General features: G+C 53.3%; 7 protein-coding genes across 7 annotated transcripts; 5 read left to right on the plus strand and 2 right to left on the minus strand.

The window, feature by feature from the left end:
- Window positions 1-92: 92 nt before the first annotated feature.
- Window positions 93-1,340, minus strand: BO66DRAFT_459186 (uncharacterized protein; the record flags this gene model as incomplete). The annotated part of the gene is made up of 3 exons (XM_025652247.1): window positions 93-671; window positions 737-1,131; window positions 1,202-1,340. The coding sequence occupies 3 exons, from the start codon at window positions 1,338-1,340 to the stop codon at window positions 411-413; spliced, it is 795 nt and encodes a 264-aa protein (XP_025500580.1). The 3' UTR covers window positions 93-410.
- A 362-nt stretch (window positions 1,341-1,702) lies between these two features.
- On the plus strand, window positions 1,703-3,550 carry BO66DRAFT_422703 (Zn(II)2Cys6 transcription factor domain-containing protein; the record flags this gene model as incomplete). The annotated part of the gene is made up of 3 exons (XM_025650068.1): window positions 1,703-1,956; window positions 2,015-2,731; window positions 2,816-3,550. Exons 1-3 carry the CDS (start codon window positions 1,897-1,899, stop codon window positions 3,548-3,550), a joined length of 1,512 nt encoding a protein of 503 aa, XP_025500581.1. The 5' UTR covers window positions 1,703-1,896.
- Window positions 3,551-4,068: 518 nt separating this feature from the next.
- Window positions 4,069-5,111, plus strand: BO66DRAFT_380968 (SDR family NAD(P)-dependent oxidoreductase). Its single transcript, XM_025645934.1, has 2 exons — window positions 4,069-4,724; window positions 4,787-5,111. Exons 1-2 carry the CDS (start codon window positions 4,165-4,167, stop codon window positions 4,977-4,979), a joined length of 753 nt encoding a protein of 250 aa, XP_025500582.1. The 5' UTR covers window positions 4,069-4,164; the 3' UTR covers window positions 4,980-5,111.
- Window positions 5,112-5,753: 642 nt separating this feature from the next.
- Window positions 5,754-6,899, plus strand: BO66DRAFT_474072 (uncharacterized protein). The gene is made up of 6 exons (XM_025653110.1): window positions 5,754-5,789; window positions 5,846-6,035; window positions 6,092-6,156; window positions 6,209-6,521; window positions 6,578-6,641; window positions 6,700-6,899. The coding sequence occupies exons 1-6, from the start codon at window positions 5,781-5,783 to the stop codon at window positions 6,887-6,889; spliced, it is 831 nt and encodes a 276-aa protein (XP_025500583.1). The 5' UTR covers window positions 5,754-5,780; the 3' UTR covers window positions 6,890-6,899.
- A 339-nt stretch (window positions 6,900-7,238) lies between these two features.
- On the minus strand, window positions 7,239-10,826 carry BO66DRAFT_422705 (acetyl-CoA synthetase-like protein; the record flags this gene model as incomplete). Its single annotated transcript, XM_025650069.1, has 3 exons — window positions 7,239-8,371; window positions 8,459-10,462; window positions 10,524-10,826. 3 exons carry the CDS (start codon window positions 10,824-10,826, stop codon window positions 7,475-7,477), a joined length of 3,204 nt encoding a protein of 1,067 aa, XP_025500584.1. The 3' UTR covers window positions 7,239-7,474.
- Window positions 10,827-13,631: 2,805 nt separating this feature from the next.
- Window positions 13,632-15,716, plus strand: BO66DRAFT_394460 (sugar porter family MFS transporter). Its single transcript, XM_025647994.1, has 4 exons — window positions 13,632-14,001; window positions 14,088-14,785; window positions 14,838-15,078; window positions 15,143-15,716. Exons 1-4 carry the CDS (start codon window positions 13,785-13,787, stop codon window positions 15,607-15,609), a joined length of 1,623 nt encoding a protein of 540 aa, XP_025500585.1. The 5' UTR covers window positions 13,632-13,784; the 3' UTR covers window positions 15,610-15,716.
- Window positions 15,717-16,326: 610 nt separating this feature from the next.
- On the plus strand, window positions 16,327-16,883 carry BO66DRAFT_394461 (phospholipase A2). Its single transcript, XM_025647995.1, has one exon. It carries the CDS (start codon window positions 16,547-16,549, stop codon window positions 16,838-16,840), a length of 294 nt encoding a protein of 97 aa, XP_025500586.1. The 5' UTR covers window positions 16,327-16,546; the 3' UTR covers window positions 16,841-16,883.
- Window positions 16,884-17,183: the final 300 nt, after the last annotated feature.

Below are 17,183 nucleotides of genomic sequence, written 5' to 3' on the forward strand. Positions count from 1 at the left end.
ACGCAAATCCAGGTTGAATTTTCTTCTATGCATTGACGTCACTCCGCTGACTAAGAGATGTGTACCTTCACAGCAGCCAGGCTCGTTACTGTTCCGTCCTGAACCGTCATGGGTATTTTGTATCTCGTACACGTTTCAGTGTTCTAGACCCTAATAACACTCGCCACAGTGGCAACCAGCTCCCCCTCATTCGATTTATGGATCTTACATCACCATCAAGGGATAAATAAAACCCCCTGAACAACTCAGTACGGCACAGGGGAGAAATACAACATCAAGTTGCGAATTGTTGTCTGACATCTCATATACCGGCATGGTATATGTTTACTGAGGGCTATAGATCATCATGATGTGTCCTCCAAATGAGGTTGGGCTATCGGAGCCTCTCGCTCCCAGAGGCAGTCTTCACCTCAGACCTGTTCCACCGAAGGGTATCTGGTCATGGAAACGACCCGATCCCCCTTCATTTCTCGCCAGCTGGGAATCACAAACCCAGTGCCAAGGTAGACCCAAACCACGGCATACTCCATCAGCAGGCCCATGAGAACAAACGGAGCGATCGGACCGGCGAGATCGTTCCATCGGAGATCGGTCGCATGGAAAACCGAGAGAAACAAATAGGTGATGCGCACAACGAGGAAGGGTAGGGCCAGAGCCATCGCCTTGAGAATCTGTGGTTCAGCGGTCAGTACAGGCAGGAACGCAATTGGTGTTTATCGTGAAGACAGAAACTCACAGTATAGCTCATGTGCGAGAGGTCAGGAAGATGCATCCAGAAGTACGCCTGCACGAGGAGCAGACAGGCTTCGAAAACCACAACAATACTATATCCAGCCTTGACGAGCTTCACCCCCGTCGCGACATCGCTGGCACTGTCGCTCCCCTCGAGGCACCCGCCGGCAATCTGCAGCCCCAGTCCGACAAAGAACAGCATGCGCGAGAACATCAGACAGCGGTTGATTCGTGGGTTGACTACCTCCTTCTCGTGTGCTAGGATGATGCGGATGAATCCCAGGGTCGCGGCGATCAAGGGGAACACGCCCGTATTGAGCAGGATGATCGAGGCGACCATGATGCCAGTTCGGGGTTTCTGTTCAAACCGAACCACCAGAATGCCGGCGGCGACTCTGACTTTCAGATGTGTCAGAATCATCATTCGCTTATAGCATACTCTGAAATCCGAGGGTGTTTGTCGACTTACTGAGCGAGAAAAAGAGTATGATCAGCCATGACATTCGCGGCCGCTTGTGACGGTAGTATGCGTGGTATGCTGACACGAAGATGACGGGAATATAGAAGATGATCTGCGCGATGCTGGCTTTGGAGTGGTCGTTGAACATGATGGCGTGGTTGACTGCTGTGTGAATATATACGGAGGATCAAACCGCAACAGGTATATTTGAAAGGCGATCGGGAGATAAAGATGATCACTGAACTGGGAAGTGGGAGAATGACCGAGTCAATGCCAATTGAGGAGTAGTTCTATGATCCATCTTGCCGGACCATTTCTCTCCTTTATAAACATTTTCTTCAAGATGCAATGATGCGATGTAGGGCTTCCAGGTGTCGGGGACAAGCTCAGCCTCCGAGGTCTCGCAAGATGAACCCCCTTTTCGGACTAGCAGCGATGTTAGTCATCCACATTCCCCCAATCTTTCCCAGTTGGGCATTGACTCAGCCCCAAATCAACTCCCTTGCCCATCGATTTTGGAAACCTCATGGCACGCAAGATGCAGCCAGTTTAGGACTAAATCCACTCTGACAAGGGAGCCTCGATCTTCTCACTCGCTTGGCTCACCCCAGCCATCTCAGATCAAAGTCTTTGTCTTGTCCACACCGACTGAGGGTTGATTCCACGGCAGCCTTACGGGGCAATTCAGGCCCCACTCGGGAAGCATGGTTGGAGTCGCCGGAAAATCCAAGGGTTGCAATACCTGTCGAGCACGAAAAGTTGCGGTAGATGCCGATTTTCCCTCCTCCATCGTTTGTCTGGACACTGAATGTCTCGAGTTAGTGCGACCAGCAAAAACCGGCATGTGCTCGATGCACTCGATCCAATCGAGTGTGTGGCGGGTATGAGCGGAGCAGGGTCTTTGTCACGGTCCAGCCAGGAGCGAAGAAGAAACACGTGTATCTCAAGTATTCTCCCTCGCCGTCAGGATCACCAACTGAGGTTTCTCCGCGCGCCGTCGAGACATCGACACTCACGCTTGGTGGGGACGATCAAGCACTCTGCTCATTCAGGGAGAGGGCCCCGGCTTACACCCTGCTCCAGAGACACCACGAGAGCCACAACCTGGTTTTGTATTTTCTCGCCAATTGTCTCCCACCGGATTGGTCCAAGTCACCGTCCAAATCGTGGATCACACTTCTTACAGAGCTCCCCATAAAGACTCAAGCCCTGGAAGTAAGCGGTGTCGCCCTCGCAGCCGCAGCAGTCGGCCACAAATTCAACGACCCGGCATTGGTCCGATACAGCCACAGCCTCTACACCCGAGGACTTCAGCAGCTGCAGCGCGCGCTGTGGAATCGCAGGCTTGCCCAAGATGATGCCACGCTGGCTGCTTGCATGGCTCTAAGTCTGTACGAGGCAACGGCATGCCCGAATGCCGGGTCAGAGGGGTATTTTGGTCATTGCCAGGGCCTTCTTGCCTTGGTGGAAGCGCGTGGGATTGAAGCCCACTGCTCCGGCCCGGGCCACCAGCTGTTCCTCGGTGTCCGAATGCCAGGGGTGAGTTCCTTGCTAGCTGCTAGCTGGGTCCCGAGCCGACAAGCGATCGAGTCATTTGTGTGAAACTCACCTTCTCGACCACAGATAATCTACGCCCTGGAAAACCACTCTTCGAGCTTTCTATCCGATGCTGCGTGGCTAAATCAACCGTGGGGTCAAACCCCGAAAACCCCCTTCACACAGGTAGTCGATTGTCTCGCGCAGGCGCCCGGGATTCTCCAGCAGGTGTTCCTCCTACCCAGCCTAAGCCCTGACCAACAAATCGAGGCCTGTTTCCAGCTGATCGCGGAATGCTGGCAAATCGACGCAAAGCTGGACATGGTCTATGCTGCCATGCAGGGTGGCAGCTCGGACCCGCTCTACTGGCCAGTTGCCTCGAAAAGCCCCCCTCAGGCAGCACCCGAGCATACAGAGAACCTCTTCCCGTTCGTTTTCCACTTTGCAGACTTCGAAACCGCAGCGACGCTCATCCTACTGTGGGCGGTGCGGGTCCTGCTGTGGTCGGGTCTGTGCAATTTGTACGATGGCATGTTTCCGAACAGCTGCATGCTACCTGCTGATGAGTCAGTGGGGCCACTTCGGGCCCTAGGGCATCGGAGAGAGTATGTCTCTATGGCCTATCATGTCTGTCAATCGGTGGAGTATCTGATGCAGGACGAATTTCTGCTCGCAGGACCGCTGTCGGTCACTCCGGCGCTGGGCATCGTGATCGACAGTCTGCGGTATCAGCCCGGCCATGCCGCGGTGGTTGCATGGCTGCGGGCGGCCCTGGACCTCGTTCGGCAGAAGGGGTTGGGCGTGTTGGAGCATAGTCGTTGATTTGTCCAATCCGTTCGGAATCACGGAATGTATGTATTGTACTATGTAGCACGGGCGCACATAACATACAGGAGGCCCGGCCTTGTTGTAGGCTTTTCAACCCTACTGTTTTCTTGGGACCAATACTTTCAAGGCTATCGAAAATAAGAGCCGTGTTGGATGTCGAATGTAGCTGTTGTTTGCTACGAATGGGCCCTGAATTGTCGTGCCAGCCCACGAGCTCCTGTATCAGATCGCGAGAGAGACTGCCCAGAGTTTGTGACTGCTCTCAACTAGAGGCGCCAAGCCCCGTCGAGATGCGGAACCAACTCTGGTTGGCATGCGCAGTCTGGCCAAGTGGACTCGTGTTGATGACCGCGCCGGGCCGGACTTTAGGCTGAGCAGGAAACTAACTCCGCCCGCTGACACTGACGTCAACCGTGAATTGAGATGCCATGGAAGGCGTTACGAAGCCCATTGGCATAAAAGGGGCCTGTCGCCTGGCAATGCGGATCAAGCGACGCCGTGAAAGCATAAACATCAAAGACCACATTACTCAGTTCCCTCTCTAACCCTTGTATCCCTATTTCTTCTTCCTTTTCTTCTCCTCCTCTTCTACCCGAGACCGGCAAAAAATGGCGACCAGAGTCATTGTTGTGACTGGTAGTGCTTCAGGTATGGGCCTCGCAACGGCTACCAGCCTTGCCAACAGTGGACATTATCTGGCGCTCTGGGATATCAACAGTAGCCGGCTCGCGGAGGTCGCAAAGTCCCTCCAAGACCAATATGCGGGCAAGGTTTTGGCACAGACCGTCGACGTTTCGGACCGTTCTGCGGTCAAGGCTGCTCTCGCGGAGGCACAGCATCACCTTGGCGCTATTCATGGGATTGCTAATTTTGCGGGGACCGGGGGTCGACAGTTGGGGGTGGAGTCGATCTGGGAAACCAGTCCAGAGGAGTACGATTTCATCGTCAACCTGAATATCAAGGGGCTCTTCAACATCCTGGGCGAGGCTCTGACTCCTGGGTTCCTCGGTGAGCTGCAAAGCGTCGTGCATGTTGCGAGCATGTTCAGTACGCGGGGCTACCAGAAGGGGGCCGTCTTTGCTGCTAGCAAGCATGCCGCAGTCGGGATGGTCAAGAGTGCAGCTCTCGAGGTGGGATGCAGGGGCATCCGGGTGAATTGTCTGTTACCGTATGTTCAATCCTCTGGTCTTACCCCACGTTTTCTTGCAGATTTCTCAGAGACGGCTACAGTGGAGCTATCGAGACGCCGATGTTTCATGAGGTTAGAAACAACGCTGGTCTTTCTTCCTCCGCATCGAATACGCCGATTCCTCGGCCAGGTCAACCGAGGGAAGTGGCAGACGTGGCGACGTTCTTGCTGAGCGAACAGAGCAGCTATGTGACAGGGGCCGTGTGGAATGTTGATGGGGGCGCAAATGCTTGAATGCGAGTTGTGTGTAGCGACATCAAAGGACCGTTTTTATTGGAGTCCGTCGGAGTACTGTTCATACCCTATTGATTTGAAAAGGATACTAAACTTCAAGAACAAAGTCTTGTGATTGACATCACATGTACTAAGACCCTCTCGCGCCTACCGGTCCAAGCTTCGACATGTCAACTGATGCAGAGGAATTCGATTGCTCTGAATATTCAATACTATTCTCAATCCATCCATCCCCCACCTTTCTGAGGCGTTATCACATTTAGTACATGCCTGAGCTGAGAGGAGAAACTTGTGCCGTATGGTACAGTACTGTAGAAGCCTTTCCATGATTGATTGGGTTGTGAGGGTGGAGACCGTTCGGCCAAGCTTCCTTTTTCTTTTTCTTTTTCTTTTTCTTTTTCCTTTGCCTCGGCTGATTACGCATGATCAAATCCAGTTTATAAAGACATAACTGATTTTTCAAAGGAGTGCAGTTACATACTAATAGCATAGATGTACAGCCCAGTACGGTGCTGCATAGCCTTCCTGTACCTATTCGCCCTGCAGCACATGGACACTTCCACAATCGCATTGGACTGGTCCGCCTTTACTCGGTGGTTGGATCGACGGTTCGGCTGAGATCATCCACTGATCTCGATCCCTGGTTCTTGGCATCCCAGTCCACTGGTGACGCACGAGAGTATTTGGGGCTCGGATCGTTTATCACTGCAGTTGTGTGCCGGATCTCAACACGGGTAGCTATTCTTTTAGTAGCCACAGGCTTCGCAGTCATTGCTAGACTCTTTTAATACAATCTTTTCAATGGACGAGGTAAATCCTTATGCTATTGTTGAAGCAGTAGCGTTCGGTCTGCTGACTTCACTCAGCACTCAAGCCCATCTGGCTACGGATTAAGTCTCATAGTCTTTTCAGCATGTATATTCTACGTCGCACTGGTCATGACATCGCTCAAACTCGTCATTCATTGTTGGCTGTCAAAGTCGAGCATAGCCGAGGATCTCTGTGGTCTCGGGGCCATAGTAACCTGTGCGGGGATGCTTGCGACCATTATCCTGGGTACTGTAACCTTTCAACGGCGAAGGTTCTCTCAACCCCCGCTAATCAGTCTGTAGGAGTCCTGCGTGGGATCGGCCGCAGGAGCGAGGAAGGCGGGATCGATTATGATGCCCTTGGAAAGGTTCGAGCACAAGCGGCAAAAGATCTTCCACAGCTGAAACCACCGTCTCTAGATCCAACTGGCCGTGCAGGTCCTCTACATCACCTCCGCTGCGTTGGTGAAACTGTCGATCCTTTTTCTGTACCGCCAGGTCTTCCAGCACATGCGAACCATCATCACCATCACCATCGCGGTGATCGTGGTGATCACCGTCGTCTTCATCTTCGTGGCCATCTTCCAGTGCCACCCGATCGGGCGGTTCTGGTTTGAACCCAAGGCCGCACAAGGTGCATGCATCAGCCAGCTCATCTTCTGGTGCGATGTGGCCGTGGTCTTCCTGATCAGTAATATCTGGATCACGGCTTTGCCTGTCCGGCCAATTTTGGGTGAGTCTTCAACATTGAACATCTCACTGTTAAAACGTGGTTTGAGCATGCTCCAGGTCTTCACGTGAAATGTCGTTTAAGAACCGGTATTCTGCTGCTGTTATGCTCAACGGGTCTATTGTGAGTCCCGTCTATGCGATGATCGACCCGACCGGACGGAACTGATGGACCTAATCAGGACGTGTTCGATGGCAACGATCCGCCTGGCCTACATCGTCAAGCTCTACAGGGGCAACGATCCGACGAGAGACATCGTGCCGATCTACTTCTGCTCCGTCGCGGAGATATGCGTTGCTCTGGTCTCTTTGAGTATACCCTCCCTGCGCTTGGCCGCCCGGCGGAAATGGGCGAGCCCGGCCCCATGCTGATTCTCCGGCTCGGCTGCATTACTTGAAGATATAACACTTTTGCAATGTAAATAACACTAATCGCCAATGAAACAAGAGATTACTCAATGGCATATTTTGACAGATCAACTCTACTACTTACTCTGCTACTTACTCTACTACTTACTCTACTACTTACTCGGAGGAAGTGTATGATAGGTATGCTTTAGAGCGTAGATCAAGTAAAGAGCAGTAGTACTCTCGACAACCCTTGTCATACAGACTGACATACTGGCAAGGAGTCTTGAATCTCTATCTCTTAACCAGCAGATTAATATGGAACCTGTCTCATTTTACGTGGACTGACCTGACCTCAGTCTACTCTCTCACTAAACTTCGACATAAACAATGTGGCCAAGCAGAAAGGCTCTGGGGTCAAGCCCTCACAAGGTTTGGGTGTTGCAATGAGACCTCGGAGTCTACCGCTCCAGCCACATGTTACCGTTCACCTTCTAGAAAGGAGGCGCCAGCTTCGTCTCATATATCTAGTCTTGTCGCGAAAGAGAAGCAATGACACCAATGTGAATGAATCGATCCATTCCAGCGAACAAAGATTGCGGAGGAAAACTAATCCAACCACTCACCAACCCACTTCCGAACCCATTCCGGCTGCACCCCCTCCACCTCCTGCAGTCGTCGACTAACCTTAGCTGTCCGCACCGTCTCCAACGCATTCTCCGACTCAGTCTGTCCGACTAGCTCCTCGAAGAAGTCCAGCAGTTTGGCCGCCGGATTATGCGCCAGAAGAACCTGTAACTCCTTCTCATCGAACTTCTGACGGCCCTCCCCGCGCCCAGCGGTCTCGACATCGAAACGAACCCGCTGCACCCACTCCCGCAGTGAGACTATCTCAAGCTCATCGACACCGCGCCGCGCCGCGAGTTCCCCGACGATAATAGGGAGGACCTCATCCCAGGACTTGGGGTGAAGGTTAACAGGATGGTAAACCTGCACCTGCCCCCGCGCAGAACCAGCCATTTTCCCACCTTGGGCTCCGCCGAGAAGGGCTAAGTCGACCAAGACCTCGGCCAGAAGATCGATTGGGACCCAGTCGATGCGATTCAATGCGGGACCCAATGTATCCGGAAGGGCGTTGAGATGCCACGAACTCCGGACAAGACTTGGGAACCATTCTGCCGGGTTCCAGAGGCCCGGAGAGCGCACTGCACCGGCTACCTGGCCGACGCGGGCAAATGCGAAAGCGGGTCTTCGCTCGTTATGGTTCTGGGATGGCTGCTGCAGTTTCTGTTGCGCAGCGTGGGCGAGCGGATGCTCGGCGATGTACTTGCTGTTCGCGTAGCCGTTCGGGGCAGGGGTGGTGGTTGTTATGATCGTCTCGGGGGTGAGGCCGGACTCGGTGCGATGGCCGATGGTGGAGCTAATGGAGGAGAGAAAGAAAAGATGTGGAGACTGAGGGCTACGAGCTGTGAAATTGATGAGGTTCACTACACCCTGGAGATGGGGCTCGAAGAACGCGAGGGAGTGGTTGAAGTTCACCGTTCAGGCGTTGTGGATGATCAATGTTGTCGTTTGCTGTAGCTGCTTGAAGACTCCGCGCTGCAATCCGAGATCTGCTCGGCTGAGATCCGCTGTCCAGAAACTCACGCGAGACTCGTCGTTAGCCAGGGGCGTTAGACCATACGTCACCATGCGCTCGTGCTGTATCTCTCGAGCGTGTTCATTGCGGTTGAGGCAATGGACGTGTGCCATCGAGGGACTGTGAAGGAGTGCATGGAGGATGTATGACCCCAGTTGGCCCGTGGAGCCGGTAAGAACTAGCGTCTGTGTCGACGGTCTGGTCGCAGACCGCGCAGCGCAATCCGCGGGCAATTCGATCTGGCTAGTGAACTTCTGCAGCAGCTGGTCGCGCTCCTGAAGCAAAGTCTCCTGCTGCAGTTGCATTGACTCCCTACCCTGCTGATGCAGCTTTTCGACCGCATGGGTGAGCGCCGTCACGGAAGGATGCAAGTAAATCAGATTAGGCGTGAGAGCAGGTAGATTGAGACCATGCTTCAGCTCTCGGGTCAATGTGATCGTCTGCAGGGAGTCCAAGCCAAGAGTGAACCAGTTCTCTGCATTGCAAAGCTTCTCTGCACTCCACCCCGTGATGGCCAGGATAGAGGTACGAATGTATTCGGCGACCTGGCTAGTATCATCCACGCTACCGGGCCCTGCCACCATGCCCCCGGTCGCCTGCGCCAACTTCTCGGCGTCGGTGTAGAGAGCCTCCAGCTCCGACGCATAGAGCATCAATGTACCAGCACGTTGGACGGTACCCTTGCCAGCGCGCAACATGGGTTTCTTCGGGGTGGTAAACAGAATGTGGCTCTTGGTAATGCGGGCGTGAGCCGGACAGGCGCTGTTGGCCTCCTGAATGCTTGGCCAGAGCTTCTCAATCATCGCCGCGCGCTCACTGGCACTCGGCGCTGCTTCTGCCTTCCTGAGCTCCACGATCAGCGCGGCTTGAAAGCGTTGAGCACCGGCGACCAGGCAGCCAGTCACCTCCCGGTTGGCGGCAACGATATGCTGCTCCATCGAGATCGGGTTCGTCTTCTCGTCGTTGAGAAAGACAATCACATCGTCTAGACGTGACGTTGTGCGCCACAGATCGGCCTTGGCCGGATCCGGATGACGGATGAAGAGGTCGGAAGTGTGGTACTCCTGACGATCAGGGAAGATACTGAAAGGGAACTGGTGGCGCTCGTACTCAGGGGTACGCACGATGACCAGCTCATGCTCCTCGCCCGAGACGTGGCGCATCTGCACCCCGAGATGAGGGTGGAAACGCGTATACCGCCAGTCCTTGGTCGAACCTCGGTCGGCCGTCGAGTGAATCGCGGAGATCAGTCCCATCTCCGTGGCACCATAGATGTTCACCAGTTTGATCCGCTCAGCCACTGTGTCACCGATCGCCTGGGGTAGATCCCCGCCGCAGTACCCGAGGAACTCCAAGTGGGTGCGGACGTAGTCCAGTAGCTCGGGGGTCTGTGCCAGCTCCGAGACGATTGATGGTGTCACGAAAGCGAAGCTGAAGGGCGTCTGCTGGCGCGCTGCCACCATCCCGGCAGCGGTAGGCAAGCTTCGAGAGATTGGCATCACAAGCGTGATCCCTACAGGCAGAGTGACGAACAGGAGATGCCCCACTCCGCCGGCGTGAAAGGGGGGCAGCATCATGTACATTTTCTTGCCGAAGGCCCATTGGGTTTGTGTCTCAAAACCCGGGGGAGGGTCCAGAGCTTGCATCCGCATATGTTTGACAGCTGTCTCGTGGGTCCATGTGATGGGCTTAGGGATTCCGGTGGACCCTGAGGTATGGATTATGACCAGTGGCTCGAGGGCCGCTTCCGGGTAGGTCTTCGAAAATTCGAAGGGCGGATACTCGATGCTTACGAGTTCCTCCATACTCGGGATGTTGAGGACCTGGAGCGAGACGGCCTCCAGGATTGCTGCCGCGGCAGGAGGGCGTGGCACAGGAGCAATCAGCGTGGTGCGGCTGAGCTTCTGTAACAAGGACTGATGGGCCACGGGGCTGTTCCGGGGCGAAGTCAAGAAGATCTGCCTTCTGTATTAGTTGAGACTAGCAGTGATGTGGAAGTAGTAACGAGAGTCACCATACGCAGTAACCCGCTTTCACAGCCCCAAGAATCAAAGCTGGGTATCGCAAATCATTAGGGCCAACGTAGGTGAGAACCTCTCCCTTGCCGGGGCCTAGGTGGCTCACCAGCCAGTGGGCAAGGCCGTTAATGGCATTGGCGAGAACTTTGTATGTGATGGGCTGGTACCCCTCTTCATAGCTTGCGAGGTTGCGGGGGTATTCAGCATACACAGCTTCTGGCTTGGTGGCGGCAAAGTGATCGACAATATGCGGCACCAGTTGACTGCGAGGGTCAAAATCAGTGGAGGTGTTGAGAGTCATCATGGTATATTATTCTGAAGTTAGAAAGGGCAGCAGGAGCAGCGATAGAGATTAAGTTATATAGTTCCGTCGTTCTTATCCTTGTTGAGACAGACCAGGGTCAGGTAAAAGTCGAGTCGTGCTAACCCAGCAGCGGTCAATGTTTTGCAACCCCACGAAGAGGAAACAAGAACCAACTTCACTTGTGAAATGATGGTTGGTGATTCGAGAATGTGAGTCGAGGTCAGCACTGGAGACTCTGGCATGGGATTGGACTTCTATATGAGAAAAGCAAACAGCCGAGTCCGTGTGATGTGAATTTCTTTGTTACCCCGACACTAGGTCTTACTTCTAGCCCTTGTCATATGCGTGATTTTCACATTAACCGCCTGGAGGTACGCCACATTTCTTCTCCACCGCGGCGTGATGTGATTCTGTCTTTTGGTCTTCTGGATCTGGGTCCGGTCGCACTATGAGAGACAGGAGAATCTTTGGTTTGGAGAACAATTCTAACGAGCATCCGACCTGTCTAGGTAGCTGTTCTCGAAATCGGCGGCCCATGCGCAACGATCGGCAGACAGCCCAAAGACAAATTCGAATGTTCCTTGTCTCACAAAGGAATGTCAATCTTCTGCCAACAAACGAGAGAATCCAAAGTCAAGCATGGTAAGGCACTCTGGAAGTCCGGGAGTGACGGGGAGGCATTCAGACTGGCGGCATGCCGCATACTAGTCACATCCAGGGCGAGTCGAAGCCGCAGTCAAGGATGTTGTGCTCGTCGTAACCACACAAATGTCTCACCAGGAGCGATTCAATCGACCAACATAATATCCATCACCCGATTCTTCTGATGTCGAGGATCAATGCTTGAGAAAAGGCATTAGTGTGAATTACATCCAAATTGGCGAGCCAACAGGTGGCGGCTTACCAATACTTCAAGTCACCTGGACGGAATGGCCTAGCCTTGGACTTGAATATGAAAGCCCTAAGTAGTGAGTCTCGCTCAAGACTCTGGCGTATGAAACGCTCATCTTCCGGTTTAGAAGAGATGAAACTTCGTAAGTGTGGACGGAGAGACAGTGTGCGACCTGCAGAAAGTGATATGACGATGCAGCTTCATCTTCCTGAGATGGCCGTGGATATTGGGCGAGCCTCCTAATATACGGAAGGCGGGGCTGTGAGCGGGCGGGTGCCGACTTGGATGATGAGCAGACCTCGTGATGACCATGTAACCTAGCCTTAGCTACCTCTGTCAGGCGGAATCTCTAGAGCGACATTTTCTTTGCGTTATGTACCGATACTGATTCCAATCTGTTGGAGACAGTCATTGGGCCCAAAGGTGATGAAGTGAAAGATGTTGCACGACATACACGCGTGATTGAAACATCGAGTGAGATCGAATACCATCAAGGCACGCGAGTTTGACCGACCATTCCCGATCATTTTCCTAGCCTGGGCCCGAGTGAGTCAATGGTCTGAACTCTGGCGGTCGTAGAATGGGATGGAATGGGCATGGCATACGACAGATCCTACTAGGATCAGTTCATAGACCGCTAGGCCATCTACTTGGCGAGAGTGGCAAAACTATTATCAATCCGACCTGGTCACTTCGGCTCTGAGGTAAAGCCCGCCTCACTCAAAGCCCAGTGGCATTTATGTAATCACAAAGGTGTAGGCGGCTTAATTCGAACTGCGACGCGATGGTGATCTAGGAATGACGTCCGCAGTCTCTTTCGTCTCGGGCAAAATAGGTCTGTACTCATGCCCATGATACAAGGCAATATTTCCGCCGGAACCTCCGCCAGGGCGGATTCGGCTCTCCATCAGGTGTTTCCCAATCCGCAAGCAGGCTCACTCTGTTTTGTGGATCCGTGGGCGTTGAGAGAGTTTGTAGGCGACATGAGGTTCCTGGATGGTGTGCTAGCATATCAGGCCTTTGTGGCCCACTCACATCTGGTTTTGGGCCTTGGTCATGCAGGGCTGTCATCTTGACCAGATTCTGGAGAATCCGGCTCAAGCCAAAGTGATGGTTCGAGTTTGACGGTGCACTGCAGAACACCATGCTGACAAGGCTCTGATCAGAAGAAAGAAAGGAGCGCCCCCTTCTTCGGTCAACTCGAGCTAGAAGAGTTGTTCCAGAGTCATATTAGACCCGATACTCTCACTTACCTTGCAACTCGAGATCAAAATCGCTGGAATCAGGACGCCAGAGTCGTTTATAGGGATGATTATTCGCAGGAGATGGTTCCAGAAGATGGGATGGGTGCCTCCGGCAATCCATCGTACTTCGAGCCCGTGAGCTCACTTCTTGTTATCAAACTTTGTGGTTGGGCTATGAAGCAGTTTGAAGCCGTTATAGCGATTCTGGGGATGATAGGTAATGTCGCCTTGCCACGGTGGAGATACTGGAGGTCAACCGCAGTCAGTTCCCTATCCCACATGCTCATGAGCCTAGCTAAGAATTTTAGCAGCATTTTTCGCTTAATGGGTATGCCTCCTAGTGTAGTGGGCATCGGTATAGATACCGGTAGTATGTTGTAGGACAATCGCATTCACGTGACCCTAAATGGCTTCCTACCGGCGCGGTTAAGATTCAATCCTCCGGACAGTGAATGAATGTCTTCGGTTCCGGCGGAAGATGAGGGCTTTCGGGAGTCGGACCAAGTGGGAACGGAACCCACTGCGGTCGGAACCGAAAACATTTCCCCTCATAGGCATCCGGTGACCCTAGAAGATGTTTCAACCGGCTTGGCTTGAGGCCTGTCGGCCTGGCCTACGTTACTTCGGATTCAATCATCGTCCAAAGGCTCCACTTCCCTAAACCTGGAGCAGCAACCCTTCGCTTCCCCATGGGACGACTCTCCGGGGTAGAAATACGGCCCCACGGCCACTCTGCCCCAGAATGCCTCGTGCTGTGTCGTGATGATAACGAGAACTCATTTTTATCTGATTGACAGTGCTCATCCGCAGCACTTTGGCGCGATGTCCGTGAAAGAAGCCATTGCAGCAACCGACAAGGCTGCCCTAACCCGCACCGCACAGGCGGTAGCTGCTCGCGAATATGAACAACAAGGCTGGTTGGAGAGAAGGTTGAAGCCCAAGACCATCACCGCCCGATATCCCTTCAAGGGCGCCCCTCTGCTCTATGCGACATGTGCGTTCGGTAGTTTGGGCGATGCCCTGTTCGGGTACAACTCCGGTATGTCCTACCCCGACCGTCAAGCTATAAAAAGAAAAAGAAAAAAGACCAAACGAGAAGAACGGCTAATGGCAATATCGACCCAGGTATCATGTCGGGTCTTCTCGTGAATCCCGTGTTTGTCGCCCGCTTCTTCAAAGACTACGGCGGTGCAGACGGTTCAACATCCGGCGTCGATCCCTCGATTACCGGCATAGCAGTGGCATGTCTACAGGCCTCCGCAGCGGTGGGCGCTCTCATCGCAGGACGACTCGGCGATATCATCGGGCGCAAGAAGTGTGTGCGGATTGGAGGGTTCATCTACTTCTTCAGCGCGTTCATCCAAATGTTCGCCCCTGGGTTTGGCACCTTCATTGCTGGTCGCACCATCCAGGGCTTGGGTGTCGGGTTTCTGTCCATGACTGTGCCCATCATCCAGACGGAGATCGCCGCCCCGCATCGGCGTGGAATGATGGTAGGGATTGAGTATACCTTCCTCATTGCCGGATACATGCTTTCGTGCTGGGTGGACTACGGCTTCAATTTCCTCTTGCCGGGGGAGATGTCTTGGCAGGGGCCGTTCATCATCCAGATCATCCTCTCGTTTATCCTGCTAGCAATGTCATTTTATCTCCCTGAGACCCCGCGTTGGCTGGCCAAGAACGGATTCATGAAGGACAGTCTGCAGACCGTCGCCGACCTGCACGCGAACGGTGATACCGAAGCCGAGCATGTGCAAAAGGTCTTCGTCGAGATTGAAGAGGCTGTCATCTTCGAAAGCAACCTCGGAAAGTCCACTTGGATGGTAAAATCCTCATGCCTTTTGTCATTCAGCGCGATACTAAGACAGTCAACAGGAGATGTTCACGCGATACCGCAAACGGACCATTGTCGGGATTACGGTGCAGATGTTCGCGCAGCTCAACGGCATCAACATCATCTCCTTCTACCTTCCCAGCACTCTTGCCACCGCGGGCTTCGATGAACGAAAGTCTTTGCTCTACACCGCAGCGAACGCGCTTCCGTATACTGCGGCTACAGTCGTAACATGGTGGTTGGCAGACAAGTGGGGTCGGAAGCCGTTGCTCATCCTCGGAGGTGAGTTTCCCCAATCAGTGAGAATCTTATCAGGGCCGGACAGCTAACACTTCCATCAAACCAGGTGTCGGTATGGCAATCCTGCTCAGTATCGTCTGCGCCTTCACGGAAGCGGACTTGGACATCCACACCCGCGCGAACGGACAGTACGCCTTCGTCATGCTCTACAACATTGTATACGGGTTCACGTGGGGTCCGATGCCGTGGCTTCTTCCCGCCGAGATTTTCCCCCTGCGCGGCCGCAGCAAGGGCATGGCGCTGGCCACCACCAGTAACTGGATCTTCAATTTCATCATCGGCATGGTTTCTCCGGATGCTTTTGCCGGAATCCACGGGTATTTCTACCTGGTGATCGCCGGGTTCTGTTTGTTCTCAGCTGGGCTGGTGTACTTCTACTACGTGGAGACGGCGAACAGCACGTTGGAGGAGATTGCAGAGTTGTTTGGCGATACAGCGTTCGCGGGGGCGGACCGAGAAGAGATTCGGGGGGTGTCGGAGGTGAGGACTGACCATGGCAAGGATATTGCATAGTGTAGCATATATGAACCCTGGGGGTGCAATTCTTGTTCTGAGGCATCCATACTCACAGGGTATGATTTCAAGGCGAAAATTGCCCAAGACACCGGGGTACATTTCCCTCTATTGATGAACTATTCATGAGTTTACGCAGTCGAGCCGACATGATGCTTGAAGATATTGTTTTGCAAGTGATTTGAATCTTATTCTTCCTGAATGAGACAAAAACGGCGGTTGGTCTCTCTCGAAATCATACGCCCTCCCGAAAATGCAGGAGGGGTCATTTTGAAGTCAACCTTGGAATTGAGGTGCAGGATGCGACCCGCGTGCCGTGGAAGCCAGACATGCCGAATCCCCACCCGAATACGGGCGCACCCGCGCAACCTCACAATCCCTCTTTGTTCCCTCACAAGAAAAGGATGGTACTGTACTATGTGCTGTTAGCAGATAATGCTGGCTCCTTTGTGTATAGGTCTAAGAAGCCTTTCAAACCCAAATTACGATCACGAGTCTTGTCCCTATGAGCCTGGTCAGGTGGCTCTCGTATTCAAACTTCCCAGCCACTGCTATATATATTAGGAAATGCATTCCTTAGAGGCGCATTCTCATGGACCTGAATTCAACAGTCACATTGCGTTGTAGAACGTTTTCGGAACGGCGCATCATAATCACCATCAGATTAACCTCATGACCCCAAGACAACAGCATAATCCAGCGGCCCGATGTATGTCTGACTGTCAACGCACAATGGAACAATTGATGAGATCAGGGCTAACAGCGTGCTACCAAAGCCGCCACTTGCGGGGTATCCCGCCCAACGCAGCAGCAAAAAGAGACCTGCACGGACTACCTGCTCTTCGACGCCACGCTGCAAGAATTCCTAACCTACAAGCGCGACGTGCAGGGACGACCCCCCTGGCTCGACTGGACGGACGACGGCTGTTCAGCCTCGATGGACTACCCGCTGGGCTTCAACTTCCACGACAGCTGTCTGCGCCACGACTTCGGATACCGGAATTACAAGGAGCAGGGGCGCTTCGACCACGCCCCCTCGAAGAAGGCGATCGATGCGCGCTTCAAGCAGGATCTGGTGGACATGTGTCGCGGGGTGACGACGCCGTGGCATCGCATCAATAGTCACTGGAGCTGCGTCAATTGTGCTCATCTGTACTATCGCGCGGTGCGGTGGTTCGGGAAGTTCGGGAGGCACGTCCCTAGAGTTCCTCCGTTCAGTAAGAAGCGGTAGAGATGTCGTGATAATACCTTTCGCAAGAGAGGGAATATCCTAGCGGGCAGAGATAGTCAATGTTGTAAGTACAATACAGAGTCGGGTGTGGATCATCAGTCATGTTTTGAATTGGGACATCGCCTGTGTCCAGGTGACCATTCGCCTTCCCATAAATACTCCATGTTGTAATAGCTCTCTGCTGTGGTCAAGTTGATGACCGTATGGGTCTGGGTTTGGACGCATCTATTGATGATGAGAAATGCATGGTCTCTATTGACTAGCGGGCGGACCAGAGCAATATGCAATTGCGAGTAGAAACTTCAACTTGCTCCATGTAGCTACAATTGCCATTCTTTCTTCA

Source organism: Aspergillus aculeatinus, assembly GCF_003184765.1.
Source record: "Aspergillus aculeatinus CBS 121060 unplaced genomic scaffold BO66scaffold_48, whole genome shotgun sequence".
In the NCBI taxonomy this organism is placed as follows: domain Eukaryota; kingdom Fungi; phylum Ascomycota; class Eurotiomycetes; order Eurotiales; family Aspergillaceae; genus Aspergillus; species Aspergillus aculeatinus.